General features: G+C 45.0%; 1 protein-coding gene across 1 annotated transcript in view; it reads left to right on the plus strand.

Moving 5' to 3' along the window:
• The window catches only part of nyap1 (neuronal tyrosine phosphorylated phosphoinositide-3-kinase adaptor 1), a 65,068-nt gene that overhangs the window by 44,219 nt on the left and 4,962 nt on the right, over nucleotides 1-15,887 (plus strand). The window contains exons 3-5 of the mRNA XM_079507747.1: nucleotides 5,481-5,860; nucleotides 7,990-9,990; nucleotides 10,250-10,489. Coding sequence (XP_079363873.1) covers nucleotides 5,481-5,860; nucleotides 7,990-9,990; nucleotides 10,250-10,489 — 2,621 coding nt within the window. The remainder of the gene's footprint in view (nucleotides 1-5,480; nucleotides 5,861-7,989; nucleotides 9,991-10,249; nucleotides 10,490-15,887) is intronic.

The following is a 15,887-nucleotide window of genomic DNA, read 5'->3' on the forward strand; positions in this document are numbered from 1 at the left end:
TAGCGCGCCACCGAGTGGCGCGCTACGAGCTTGTAGGTCTGCTATTTTTGAAAAATGGAAGAACGACTGACATAGAAACATAGCTTTTTCAGAAAACTGTCAGGATGTAGAAGACATTTTTAGAATCTGATCTCAGGTCAAAATGGGTTAAAAAGGTCCTAATGACGATACACGGCCGAGTGAGGCACCCAGCGGTTTTAATTGAGAGGACGTGTATACACGTTATTAGCATCATGGGTGTAAAACATCAGAAATGCATTTACAGTACATGTGCTGCTAATACATTCGTAGATTCATAGACAGTCGAAATTATCAAATTCTAGCCTCTACAGAAAGAGATGGAAACACTCAGTATGTTTGGTTGATTGACTACTTTATTAGTCAGAAATATAAACAGCACAAAGTACAGTACAGTCAGACATTTAGGCTAAACGGATAACACAGAAACCTCCTGTCCGGTTAATGAACTTTCTCCTTTTGGAATCAAATCAAATCAGATTTGAAGACATTTCTCACTATAGCAACTTCACACGGTATCATTTTACACAGTGAATGAAATCCACAAAGGAAGAAAGCAAAGTGGTTATTGATGCAGCTGCGGTTAGTAGGATACATTGGGGTTTATATGGCTTGTTAAAAAGAGAAGGCCAGTGCTGACAGGTTCACTCAAACTGTAAAGTGTTATAGCACTTATGTTGGCAGTATAGTCAAACTTCAGGACGGCACTAAAGTGGATTGCAGTCAGAGCAGAGGTGTAGCAAGGCAGCGCAGCATGAATGACCAACCTATAACCCATTTTGACATGAGATCAGATTCTAAAAATGTCTTCTAACATCCTGACAGTTTTCTGAAAAAGCTATGTTTCTATGTCAGTCGTTCTTCGATTTATTTAAAAAAATAGCAGACCTACAAGCTCGTAGCGCGCCACTCGGTGGCGCGCTATGAGCTTGTAGATCTGCTATTTTTCAATAGCTAAAGCATAACATAAATGCTAACACCAAAAGGGGTTCCCGCCCAGAATGGGATAAGCATGGACACATGGCGTTGCGGATGAGCCTCGCAGGACAGGAGAAGTGGTGGTTAGGAACAGTGCCGGGTCACCAAGGACATTGCAGAACCTGGGAAACGGGCATTAGTCTTGGAACAGACGCGGAGGAGCAGCAATAGCTGCAGGGCCAGCTAGGTTTGGAGGAGGATGTATTGCACAGCAGTGTTGTTTTAGTCGTAGTCTCTTGAATAGTTTTCATTTCGTTTTAGTCACATTTTAGTCACCTGGAATGTCTTAGTGTTAGTCTAGTTTTAGTCGACTAAATATCATAGGATTATAGTCGACTAAATCTACAGTTGATTTAGTCGACTAATATGTGTTTTGGCGGTTCTTGGTGCCGTCGTAATGACTGTTTTTACACTTGCTGAAAATAGCCGATCTACAAGCTCACAACGCGTTGCAGCGCGACGCGTTGTGAAGCTTGAAGATCAGCTATTTTCCGCATGCAATTTATACTGGATCTCTTGTCCACTAGTCCCTTCCTAACATTTAATCTAGTTTTTATTTGTTGAAAAAATTGTCAGTATATTTAGTCTTAGTTTTAGTCATCATATCTTAGTTTTCATTTAGTTTCCATTTAGTTTTCGTCAGTGAAAAAAGGTAGTCGACGAACAATTTTCGTTTTCGACGAAATCAACTCTGGTGCACAGGCGGTTCGCTGAGACGTTTGGATGGCTTTTAGAAAGAGTTTCTGATGCACTAATAATATGAGCATCTCAGTGTTGTTTTCGTCGACTAAAACTAAGACGAAAAAATTTCGTCGACTACCTTTTTCCACTGAAGAAAACTAAATGGAAACTAAATGAAAACTAAGCTATGGTGACTAAAACTAAGACTAAATATACTGACAATTTCGTCAACAAATAAAAACTAGACTAAAATGTTAGGAAGGGACTAGTGGACAACAGATCCAGTATAAGTCATTTTACACTTGGTTGCATGCTGAAAATAGCAGATCTGAGCTTGTAGATCAGCTATTTTCAGCAAGTGTAAAATCAGTTATTATGACGGCAACAAGGCCCGCCAAAATACATTTTAGTCGACTAAATCACCAGTGGATTTAGTCGACTAAAATCTTATGACATTTAGTCGACTAAAACTAGACTAACACTAACACATTCCAGGTGACTAAAATGTGACTAAAACTAAGTGAAAACTATTCAAGAGACTATGACTAAAACTAAAATAGAAATTTGCTGCCAAAAACAACACTGTATGCCACAAGTTCCACAACATAGCGATGTTTCCCGGGGAAAGTTAGAACTTGTCTGCACTCAAGACATATGGTGCAACTCACCAGGATACTCCAAATACTTTGCAGGCTTTAGGTTTGCACTCAAAAACAGAAAGTCAAAAGACATTTAAATTGTTTTTATAAGGGCTTGATAAGAGCACAGACATTTTACACGGATGAGCCATGGGCAGAAACATCTGTACACTTGTCAGCCCCTCATAAAAACTGTTTTAAAGCCCTTTGTCATCTTCCTGAGTGCAAAGTGGTTGTGAGGTTGCCCTGGTGCATGTTGAGATGCTGCTGAATGCTGGACTGCACAGACGAGACCAATGATCTTATAGAGTGTAGTGTGTACAGTATGTAGCATAATTTATATATATATTTACGTTCATGGCCACGCTGTGATTCATAGGTTTGTGTGAGTTTGGTTAGTATTGGAGTGTTGTCATTTTCTGACAGCTACAGTAATGCTCTGAAGCCTTTTAAAGCTACAATCCATAACGTATGTCTTTCCTGACAGAGAGAGGTGATTATTTCCAGCTATGTTCACCCTATACATTACAGATGACAGCGCATCCAGTGTGCTGTCTGCTTCAAATACTTCTACTGGCATTGTCAACCAGTAGATACTGTATACTACCTGACTCCTCCAGGGTCTACGTTTCTCAATGGAAGAGTAGGGAGAGCACCTGCAACCACTGCAAATGTGCTACAGAAGTTACTGTATGTTGTATTAACATATACTCTATCGTACAGATTGGTTAAAATAATGTTTTATTCATTACAAATAAATCCTGGATTGTAGCTGAGGCTGTGAGGCATCAGTTCCAGATTTTACCATTACATTAATAAAGTCTTGATGTAGTAAAATGCAGCAAAATGTGAAGGGCAGAGATTGAGTTTGATATGAACTGCACACCTGATTTATGCCTGTAAATGTAAGGTCTTTATTATAATCACTTGGGACAAAACTGCATTCAACTGGATTAGGATATTGGGGTATTCACTACTCGTAAAACAAAATATCAGCATGTATATAAATTCAAGCTATTATTACTATGTGGGCCAGGAGGACTACTACAAAATAGAGTTTTCTGATTCATAGCATTAGCATCACAACCAAGTCATCAGAGATTTGTAAAAATCTTATCACCACCTTTCCTTGAAATACCGAGTTATATGGATGAGCAGGCTGACTATTCATGTCACACTCATGCCTTTAATGTGGCCCACGGCCCTTTCCCATAATGTGGTTAACCAGTAGATTATCTATTAAATATGCAAAAGTCTGCATAAGAATTTAATTTGCCGTAATCTGCACTACTTCAAGAGGTTGGTTGGTGGGAGAGAATATGATATACAGATGCAAAAAAGTAGAAACTAGAACCATACTGTAAGCTACAGTAGCTACTGAGCGCCACGGCCTCTTTTGTTGGCTAAATATGGCCTTGTTGTATTTATGATGATTTACATACTGTACACCCCATTCACATACATACGCATTCTGTACACAAACCTTCTCCCATAATGTGTCCATGATGAGCAGCAGTGAATGAATAGGCATATCGAAAGAACAGCACTGTTTGCCCTGAAATGCCCCAATTGATCGTCGTCCTTGCAGATAAGAACTGCTCTTCAACCTAACCGTGGTAAATTGAGCTGAAGTGTTCATGTTGCATATTGTTGCGTTCCCCTGGCACCAACCAAGCACACACATCCAGGCCTAAAGTGTGTTTGCATGTAATAATAACCACATAAATGAAGGATTTGATTAGATGTTGAGAAAGGAAATATCGTATTTCACCCACACATGTACACACTGAAATAGATAGATCTAGATTTCCCCCATCTCTCTGCTGAGGCAATAGATAATAATAGATCAATACATACCTTGAAATAATATCTGAGACTGTTGCTGAATAAAATCACACTGTAGAATGAGACAGCAGTGATTTCTTCCTGGATGGCAGCAGAAAACAGCAATAATGCTTTCAGTTTAGTGGAATGTGTTTGAGATGAGAGAAGATGAGAAAGGAAATGGACAGATATTACCAGTATATGCTGGTTTTATGAATATCTTTGTGATTCCTTGAACCTTACACTGTGGATTAAGCCCTGACTTCCCCAAATCCCAAATGCCAGAAGAAGTCTTAATTGACCTGGCTCATTTTATTCTGCTACTGGAGGTTGTTGGTGTTTATTGCTTATTCAGGAATGTGGCATTCTCATAAACAATAAATGTGTCTTATAAATGTTGAAAATAGTGTTTGAACAGCTAATATTGCCCTGCCATAAACACTGAGTTGAGCAGTTTTGTGATGAGTGGAGAAAGTCCAACCTGGTAAACTCACCTGAACTCTCTGAGAGAGAGAGAGAGAGAGAGAGAGAGAGAGAGAGCGAGAGTGTGTGTGTGTGTGTGTGTGTGTTTTCTGCAGAACAGAGAGAGGCAGGAGGCAAGACACCCAATTAAATGACTCAAATATATGTCTTAGCAGGGGAGAGGAAGGGACGAGGTCAACTAGGGTTTCTCTTAGCAGGGGAGAGGAAGGGACGAGGTCAACTAGGGTTTGTCTTAGCAGGGGAGAGGAAGGGACGAGGTCAACTAGGGTTTGTCTTAGCAGGGGAGAGGAAGGGACCAGGTCAACTAGGGTTTGTCTTAGCAGGGGAGAGGAAGGGACGAGGTCAACTAGGGTTTGTCTTAGCAGGGGAGAGGAAGGGACCAGGTCAACTAGGGTTTATCTTAGCAGGGGAGAGGAAGGGACGAGGTCAACTAGGGTTTATCTTAGCAGGGGAGAGGAAGGGACGAGGTCAACTAGGGTTTGTCTTAGCAGGGGAGAGGAAGGGACGAGGTCAACTAGGGTTTGTCTTAGCAGGGGAGAGGAAGGGACGAGGTCAACTAGGGTTTATCTTAGCAGGGGAGAGGAAGGGACGAGGTCAACTAGGGTTTGTCTTAGCAGGGGAGAGGAAGGGACCAGGTCAACTAGGGTTTGTCTTAGCAGGGGAGAGGAAGGGACCAGGTCAACTAGGGTTTGTCTTAGCAGGGGAGAGGAAGGGACGAGGTCAACTAGGGTTTGAAAATGTGTTTTACTGTAGTTTACTACTGTTACACTCATTGTTTTAGTTTACTTTCAACTGCAACTGCTAAATGCTAGCATGCTTTCTCTCCCCCTGTGCCCGAATTCCATCCCACCTCTGCAGCTCCACTCAGAATGACCCCTCGGCCACCGTGGGCAAAGCCCGCGACCTGGCCTCCTTCCGCCGGCACTTCCGCATGGGCTTCATGACCATGCCGGCCTCCCAGGACCTGTCCCCTCACTCCTGTGCCTCGGCCATGGCGCCGCGCTCGCAGTCCTGCCACGCCGTGGGCGCCGGAGGGGACGCCGGGCTGGAGAACGGAGACGACGACGACTACTCTGACACGCAGTCGCAGCACGGAGGCCGCTGCCCCCCGACCAAGCCCAAACGCCACCCCACCACTCGACTCACCGCCTCCTCCTCGGACCACAGAGGACCCCTGGAGCCCCTGTCGTCTGGCCCGCCCACTCACTCGCAAGCCAAACATTCAGATAAGAAGAACGGTAAGTAAGGCTTTTGGTTTGGTGTTTATGAGTTGCAGAAAGAATAATATCTCTGGATTTTATATATTCTCTGTTCTCTGTTACAGATTTACAGACATTTTTGTTAAATTAAATTGTTAAATTCCCTCTCAAAGTCCTACTACCTTGAAATAATATCTGAGACTGTTGCTAAATAAAATCACACTGTACACTGTACAATGAGACAGCAGTGATTTCTTCCTGGGTGGCAGCAGAAAACAGCAATAATGCTTTCTGTTTAGTGGAATGTGTTTGAGATGAGAGAAGATGAGAAAGGAAATGGACAGATATTACCAGTATCTGCTCTTTGTGATTCCTTGAACCTTACACTGTGGATTAAGCCCTGACTTCCCCAAATCCCAAATGCCAGAAGAAGTCTTAATTGACCTGGCTCATTTTGTTCTGCTACTGGAGGTTGTTGGTGTTTATTGCTTATTTAGGAATGTGGCATTCTCATAAACAATACATTTGTCTTATAAATGTTGAAAATAGGTGTTTGAACCAGCTAATATTGCCCTGCCATAAACACTGAGTTGAGCAGTTTTGTGATGAGTGGAGAAAGTCCAACCTGGTAAACTCACCTGAACTCTCTGAGAGAGAGAGAGAGAGAGAGAGGGGGGGGGGGTGTGGATGTCAGTTTTGACAGTTGGACTGGGTTAGAGGTGTAATCCCATATCTAAATGTTGACAGAACTGCCTAAATATTTTCTCCATGACAGAAGAGCGCCCTTATTATGTGTGTGTGTGTGTGTGTGTGTGTGTGTGTGTGTGTGTGTGTGTGTGTGTGTGTGTGTGTGTGTGTGTGTGTGTGTGTGTGTGTGTGTGTGTGTGTGTGTGTGTGTGTGTGTGTGTGTGTGTGTGCGTGCGTGCGTGCGTGCGTGCGTGCGTGCGTGCGTGCGTGCGTGCGTGCGTGCGTGCGTGCGTGCGTGCGTGCGTGCGTGCGTGCGTGCGTGCGTGCGTGCGTGCGTGCGTGCGTGCGTGCGTGCGTGCGTGCGTGCGTGCGTGCGTGCGTGCGTGCGTGCGTGCGTGCGTGCGTGCGTGCGTGCGTGCGTGCGTGCGTGCGTGCGTGCGTGCGTGCGTGCGTGTGGTGAATCATGACCATAACCTTTGATTCTGTGAAGAAAATGTTTGAATAATTCATTATATGATAATATATTACATTTAATAAATAGCCTTTGATTAGCGGTTTTCATCTTTCTTTCTTCACAGAATCAAAGGTTTTATGGTCATCATTCACCAGGATCCTGGATGGCTGGATTCTAGGTTTAAAATAATTGATATTGAATTGAATATTTGAATATCTTTGTAAATATCTATTGGAAAAATGAATGGCAGATAGCAGTAGAAAACCACTGCTATGCTCTTTAGCCCATTCTGGGCGGGAACCGCTTTTGGCGTTAGCATCATGTTATGCTTTAGCTATTGAAAAATAGCAGACCTACAAGCTCGTAGCGCGCCACTCGGTGGCGCGCTACAGGGGTTCTAGTCCACCTGACAGAATGTCAACCCACGCATGTTGAGTACACCAACGTTTTATGTTAGAAAGGTTGAGTATGGGTCCCCAGCATGTAGAAAGTGCCGGATGCTAAATTGCACATGTTGAGCAATTTTCACAATTGGCATACGCATAATATGTGACCATAAGATAAGAGCAACCTATAATGAAGGGGAAAACAATCTAAATTTCATCATGCTTTAAGTAGCATGTGACGTGTCAAACTATAGGGGATTTCATGATGCTGAATCCATTCCAAGCATTATTTTTTCCACAAAACACACTCCTTGGGCTAAAAACGGCCATAGCGTCATCACAAATGTGATGATGTCAGCACATTTGGGTAAGTGCCTGGCTATGTCCGTTTTTAGCCCAATGAGTGTTTTTTTTGCAAAACTAATGCTTGGAATGGATTCAGCATCATGAAACCCCGCTAGTTTGACATGTCACACGGATGTGATTTTTATTTATTATTTGTCAAATATATAATTTTCAATTTCAGCTCATTGTGTAATATGTTATGCGTATATAGCTTTTATCTTTTTGGGCTTGACCCCGTCTTATAGCTGCTTGCAGCTATATTTATTATTATTATTAACCCATTACTTCTCCCACAGCCATGAAGAAATCTGAATCAGGAGACGTAGGAGGGAAGAAGGTACCTCCGTTAAAACCCAAGAGGAGCCCCAGTACTCAGCTGTCGTTTGACCAGCCTTCACGCCCGACTCCCGCCGCCACGTCGCTGCCTTTCCAAGCAGCGGACACGAAGCCTCAGCGAGGGGACGGGGACGACGAGCCCGTCTACATAGAGATGGTGGGACAGGTGTTCACCAGAGAGAGCCAGACCGCCACGCCTCACCCCGTCACGCCCGTGGCCACCACGCCGGACTCGGACTCGGACCAGAGTGAGGCCATCTACGAGGAGATGAAGTACACGCAGTCGCAGCATGACGACAGGGAGGCCCACCGACGGCCCCCTGTCAAACACGACAAACTGAAATCCTCCAAACACTTGTCGTCCGGCAGCTCCTCCTCCCCGCTCCCGCGACCTTCCTCCTCCTCTCCCTCTTGCTCCAAATCTAAATCTGCGGCGTCCGTGTCCCACTCCTCTCCCCTGCCCTCCTCTGTGTCCTCCACCCCTGTGCCCCAGGCCCTGTCGTCGAGTCCGCACACTCCCCGGGCGCCCACTCCCTACCTGCTACCTGGGACTAAGTCAGAGACGGAGCCCAGCACTAAGATCCCTGCCCCCTTCCCCAACCTCCTGCAGCACCGCCCTCCGCTGCTGGCCTTCCCCCAGCCAGCAGCAGCCTCCAGCGGGGTCGGGGTCCAACACAAGGCCTCTGCCAAGCCAGGAACCCAAACCTCCAGCGTCACGACTCAAGCCAGCACCTCCTCCTCCTCCACCTCTGCTCTTTCCTCTCTCCCGGCACTGCTGTCGGGCTCCAAGGAATCATCTGGGGGGAGTGCAGACAAACACAACAGAGAGAGCCAGTTGGGGCCTGCACCGGGATTGAGGGCCCGGAGCCACTCTACGCCGCTGCCTCCCTCCTCTAAGTCCACCTCCCCATTCTCCCATCACCACCACCACCACCCGCACCATCGGCCCTCACACTACCATCACTACCGGAAGCCAGAGAGGGGTGATTCACCGGCCCCCACCAAGAGCAGCTCACAGGCAGCCATTCAGGCCACCACGCAGACGCAGACACAGGCCCCCGGGAAGTCGGTCAGCTTTCTTCTGAAGACAGATAAAGCGGAGAGAGAAAGAGACAGAGACAGAGACAGAGACAGAGACAGAGACAGAGACAAAGATAGAGACCGCGATAGAGAGAGAGACAGGGACAGAGGGGACAGAGACCGTGATAGAGAGAGAGACAGGGACAGGGGGGACAGAGACCGCGATAGAGAGAGAGACAGGGACAGAGACCGTGATAGAGAGAGAGACAGGGACAGGGACAGAGAAGGAGACCGTGATAGAGAGAGAGACAGGGACCGCGATAGGGACAGAGACAGAGACAGAGACAGAGACAGAGACAGAGACAGAGATAGAGGTCGAAACAGGGACAAGGAGAGAGATAAAGACCGGGATAAGGACAAGGACAGGGACAGAGAGAGGGATAAGGACAGGGACAGAGAGAGGGAACGTGATAGGGACGGAGGAGGCCACTCCTCCCAGATGGACCACAGCGCCACCACCACCAGCAGCCAAACGTCTCAAAGCAGTGCCAGCTCCACGCCGACGCCGCTGTCCTCGTCGCAGCGGTCTCACTCCCGGCCACACCTCCGTTCTCACACCCCACACGGGCTGCCAGCCTACAAGCCCCCCTCCTCCGACAGCCCTCTGTTGTGGACCTACCCGTCGGGGGGCTTCCGGAGACCGCCGGCCTACGAGAGCCTGCGAGCGAGCTCTCAGACGCCCTCTGCCCTGCACCAAGCCTCAGGTCTCTCTGGAGGTGGGGACGGGGCGACTAAAAATAATGCAGGATCTAGTTCCATCCAGGCAAAGGCTGGCTTCATGCCATGGGACAGCAGTGCTGGTCTGGCCTTTGCAGATGATGGATCTTATTGGCCCAGGCAGAGGAAACTGTCCTTTAGCCATGGGAGCAGAGATAGAGAGAGTAAGTTGTTTCTGTTCAAACACGGGGTCTTTACGAGAGAACGCAACTATACTTTACTCTATGTTACTCTAGTTCAACTTCTCAGAATGAAGAAAAAGAGAGAGTATGTGAGAGAGAATGAGAGCACATATTTTTGCACATAAAGGGGAAACAATTAAGGCTTTATATGACATTGAGGAATAAAATATTCCCAGTTATTATTTGTAACTTTGTGTTGCTTATATTCACTCATTTTGTTCCTTTTTTTTGTCTCTCTCAGAAAATGATGGTCGGGCATGGAACGGCAGCGCCGATGCCCTGCTAAGGATGGATAAAGAAGAGCTTGGTATGGGGTCTGGAGGAGGCCACTCTGGCATCCCAGTGCATTTCGGTAGGGCCGGTGGCAGCAGGGGCCACAGTGAGTCTCTTGCTGGCATGGACAGTATCCCAGGATTCAGAGCACTGCCCAGAGCAGGGCTTCCTCTGCCATGTCAGACCTTCCCTGCCTGTCGCAATGGAGGTAGGCAAACACTGGTAGCCCTACAGTTAAAGGACCACTTCACCACTTTTCAACCTATCTTCATATAATAGGTCCTCACTAATAATCATGATAAAATGGCACGATTTCTTTCTACTCAGTCTGTGTCTCATAGGAGGGCTGTGGGCAGTTCAGAAACCGTCTTCCAGTGACATCATCATAAGGCAGATTATTTTTTAAACATTTTTTTTTTACAAAAATGTTTAGATTTTTATTATCGTGAGAACGATGGCTTCCATTTTTGTATTGCAACTTTTCAGGACTAGAAAGCCTGCAGTTTTTATTAGCTTGTATTCCCCATCGATGATGTCACTGGAAGACCGTTTCTGAACTGCCCTCAGCCCTCCTATGAGACACAGCCAGAGTAGAAAGAAATTCCGCCATTTTTTCATGATTATTAGTGAGGACCTAGTATATGAAGATAGGTTGAAAAGTGGTGAAGTGGTCCTTTAATCACTTAGTCCCTCTATGCTCACCCGCTTCGAATGTGATCAACCGATAATCACCAGTAGATTACTTATCAAGACGTTCTTATCGACCTACTGCATTTATATAGCGCCTTTATCCAAGGTGCTTTACGTAGATTGTGCATTACATTCACCCATTCACTCACACATTCACACACCAATGATGGAGGAAACCATGCAAGGCACCAACCTGCTCATCGGGAGCAATTAGGGGTTCAGCGTCTTGCTCAAGGACACTTCGACACTAAGTCTGGGGGAGCCCGGGTTAGCGGTTGCCATCCAGCCACTCTACCCTGCCCTGAGCCACTGCCGCCCCCCCACATAAAATAATCTATAATTAATTTATACAATAATGATAATGATATATGTAATATAGAGGGACAAGTACAACAATAGTATTATGCCCTGGTATTGAGCTGTCTGAAATTTCCAGTACAATTTTACTAAAGTTAAACTATACTAAACTAAAGCTAAATTACATTTTGAGAAATTGCAAGTGTAGTTTCCGTGACACAAGTCAGTACCCAAGGAATCCACTAGGGAAAGAAATGTGTTAGAGGCTCCACAACATGCAATCCAAATGTGGGGCTGATTGGATGTTCATGATACAGTATATGGATTTTATATTTCCCAGTAATTTAGCAAACCAATTACACTGACAGATATGACTCCAGATTGAGTCCAAACCAATTACACTGACAGATATGACTCCAGATTGAGTCCAAACCAATTACACTGACAGATATGACTCCAGATTGAGTCCTGAAATTATGTGTAACAATTTTGGATTGGTCCCGAACTGAGAAGTAGAGAAATAAAAATCACACCCGTGTGAAATGAGTGGTGTAAGGTATTATATAGCCTGATCAGCTGTGGTCTGACGTAATGTCTGACGTAATGAAATCACACCCGGGTGAACTGGGTGACCATAGCAACCATGCTCATTTTTTGGTACGAACAGACACGTAAACTAACAAAGCTGAAATCACACCCGGGTGAACTGGGTGACCATAGCAACCATGCTCATTTTTTGGTACGAACAGACACGTAAACTAACAAAGCCAGTTGTAGGAGTGGTTTACACCACTCAAAAAGAATCCCGTACACTGTCTAAACTTGAGTTTAGATTTATTGAGCAACGTTTCGGTCGTCAGACCTTCATCAGGCATAAAGAAGAAACTGACAAACAGTCAGTATTAGAACAACTCTGGGATCAGCAGGGGCCAATCAAATGCCTCTGGGATCAGCGGGGGCCAATCAAATGCCCCGTGCCAATCCGTTACCAGTCCCTCTGGGATCAGCGGGGGCCAATCAAATGCCTCTGGGATCAGCGGGGGCCAATCAGATGCCCCGCGCCAATCCGTTACCAGTCCCTCTCCATCGAAACGTTGCTCAATAAATCTAAACTCTACTTTTTGAGTGGTGCAAACCACTCCAATAACCAGCTTTGTCTGTATGTGTCTATGTATGTGTGTACCTGTACCTGTGTGTACCTGTACCTGGGGCCACGTACAGGTGAGCATGGTTGCTATGGTTAGTGTGTGACGTCAGTGCTGAGTTGCACCACTCAGTTCACACGGGTGTGATTTTTTCTCTACTTCTCAGTTCCAGTTATCCGACGCACCTGTCCATTGTAGGTGTGCAGAAGGACTTTTCCTTATGGATTGGTCCCGAAAAAATAAAATAAATAAAACACCCTTAACAGTTAACACTCATGAGTTTATTTGGAAAAAACAATGTGTGAACTTTTATTTTGAAAGAAATCACACCTGTGTGAAGTGAGGGGCGCTCTAATCATCATACATCATCATCAAGAATGGTGGTCCCCTATTGGCCAAGGGTTCCCACCGACATACATATGCCGATTTGCGTTTGTGTTTCTGGGACAGAGAAAGGTTGATAATAAAGCACATTTTCTCCTGATTTGTCTCTCTAAAAAAAGCCATTTTAGTACGAAAATCTTGGGGAATATTGGATGGCTTGTGACGATCAGGTCCAATAATTAGCTCAGTGACCAATGGGGATAAAGAATGGTTCAGAAGCTGTGTTCACATTCACTCTCTTGGAATGAATAGACTCCGACCTGCTTCCGGTGTCCATCTACTTTGTGCAGATACGGGTAGTAAATCGGAGATGGCATGTCTTGCTTTTTTGGTCTTGGATAGAAGTTAAAACAAAAACAAAAAAACAAACAAAAAAACAAATACACAGACAGTCATACATGTGTGTTCACATACTGTACATGTGCAAGTCGTGTGTGTGTGTGTGTGTCATAGACTGTAGTGTGTGTTTGTTAGGCCCTATACATGTACGTATGTTGCGTATGTGTGTGGTGTGTGCATCTGTGTGTGAGTGGCTGTACAATGAAAGTAATGAACACTGTTAGACTCAATATGTGTGTTTGTATTGTGAGAATGTATTTTGGGATTTATTTTTTCCTTTTTTACAAAAAGACTGCATAAGCATAACTAACATTAGCATGTGCCACTAATTAGACAGATTGCATAAAATTACATCAGCCAAAATGAGTCATCATATTTTTAACTATTAATATGGAAGTCAGTGCAAGGCGGTCGGTGCCTGTCTTGGAACAAATCCCTAGGCCTACAGTAGGCTATGGGCTCCATTTTCGTCACCGCTAAACCCCTTATCCCTAAACTTCTTTGCCTTTTTTTTACTATTTTGAAAAACATTTTTGAATAGTTCAGCTAGCCTCTACATTGACACGTTGTGAGCTTGTAGACTGGCCATTTTAACTATTCAAAAATGTTTTGCAAAATAGGCAAAGAAGTTTAGGGATAAGGGGTTTAGTGGTGACGAAAATGCAGCCCTATATCTCTGTATTGTTACCTTCCCGTGGGATCATCTGTGTGATTGTGCTGTTCCTACTATCAACTATGTGGTCAATAGAGTGACTTAAACATAACTATCTATCTGAGAAGTTGTATTATCCTAAAGATTTTTTGGGGGCAATATACATAGAAGTGCATTCATCAAACTCCTTACTCCTTATTCCTTAACTTAAGACCTGGAGGCGTGGTCAATGCCATTTGGCCACTCAGAATAGCCAAATGGCATTGATCACGCCTCCAGGTCTTAAGTTAAGGAATAAGACCTGGTACTTAAGACACGCATAATAGGGCCCTAAAAGTGAATGGGTTCCCTTAAATGCACAATTTAACCAATTTTGGGCGGGAACCCCTTTTGGTGTTAGCATTATGTTATGCTTTAGATATTGAAAAATAGCAGATCTACAAGCTCATAGCGCGCCACCGAGTGGCGCGCTACGAGCTTGTAGGTCTGCTATTTTTGAAAATTCGAAGAACCGCAGACATAGAAACATAGCTTTTTCAGAAAACTGTCAGGATGTAGAAGACATTTTTAGAATCTGATCTCAGGTTAAAATGGGTTAAATGCACAATTTAAGGGAACAGGGCGGCAGTGGTTCTGGAGGTAGGTAGTGGTTCTAGAGGTAGAGCGGCCGCTTGGGAACCCGGAAGGTTCTGGATTTGATACCAAGCTACTAACGTCAGCGTATATGAGTCGCATCAATACGATTCTGCACAAGGTCCAGTCCTATGCCAGGCTTCCTCTGGGTAACTAACTATCTAACTAACTAAGACATATTGTGGTTTCACTTAATTCAAATATCACTTATTTTTTCTTATTTTTTGGATAATCCTCCCTACTATAAAGTGTGCTGACCATATAAGGAGTTCCAGCCCTGTCCCCAGTGAGCCCCTGGGGTCAAAAAACCCTAGTTTCGGTTTGGGCTTTGGGTGGCAAAGCCTTCATTCAATCAGGATGAGACCTTCCTCCAATCATGATCGAGTGGGGCGGGCCTTGGTGCACGTGATGTTGGTCTGTTGTACTTCCCCCACTGTAGAGCGTGTGCACATCTTGTTACCGGGGTGGACCAGGTTTTTTTTTCTCCAAATCACCCAAATCACTGAATGCGCCTTTAATGAGTTTAAGGTTTCATTAGCATTTTCATCCAGATAGTTTTTATCAACCCTCTTCCTCCACTTCCTCCTTTTTCCCACTTCCACTTCCAATTGGCCGGCCCTGACTCGACCATCGCTCTGCAGCTACAATGTATCCATCTGTAACTCAGAGAGTGTACAAATCTAACCGAATGTACCCGTACTGCAGGTTTTACTGCGCACCCTTCTGCAAGTTGCACGTCCTCGCACGCAATTTATTTTTCGTTTTGACGATGCAGTAGATAATTTCCAACTCATGCCTCAAGTCAATCTTCCAGAGAGATGCTGCTCTTTCTTAGAAGAGCTTTGAAGCTCTGCATGTCTTATCAATCTTTAGGCTGAGATGGATCTGCATTCAACTCCTTCCTCCCTTGATATTGAAGTCTATACGCCCTTCACTCATGAATACATACAGGCAATATACAGTACTTGTTGAAGCATAGCCAAGATGTGAAGTGTTCCATAAACGGTTTATCTGTATCTGTATGCTCCTCACATATGGGACATCCTTTGCAACAGTATTCGTTTTGGCTGTAGGTCATGGTTAGCTAGCTCCTAGTCCTTGTAGGGATCTGTCTGCCTCGGGAGGAACAGAAATAAAGTCCACTTCTCCACAAGAAGGCTGAAATGTTATGAACCAGAACCCCCCCCCCCCAAAGTCTTTGCATTGGTTCTGCAATGCAGTTAGTCTTTTAAATCACTGAATTGATGAGTCTGTGTCATTCTGTCACAGACTCACCCCAGCACAAAGAGATCTGTACTGTCCTTTGTTCCAGTTGCTATTATATTAGGCTCCACACACACTGGAACCCTATAGCCCAGGGTTCCCCAATATGCGGCCCGCGGGCCATTTGCGGCCCGCGGAGCGCCCCCTTGTGGCCCCTGGAAGAATAAAAAAAAGAAAAACAAAAAGCTTTTTGTTTTGTTTTG

This window comes from Electrona antarctica, assembly GCF_951216825.1.
Source record: "Electrona antarctica genome assembly, chromosome: 8".
Lineage (NCBI taxonomy): Eukaryota > Metazoa > Chordata > Actinopteri > Myctophiformes > Myctophidae > Electrona > Electrona antarctica.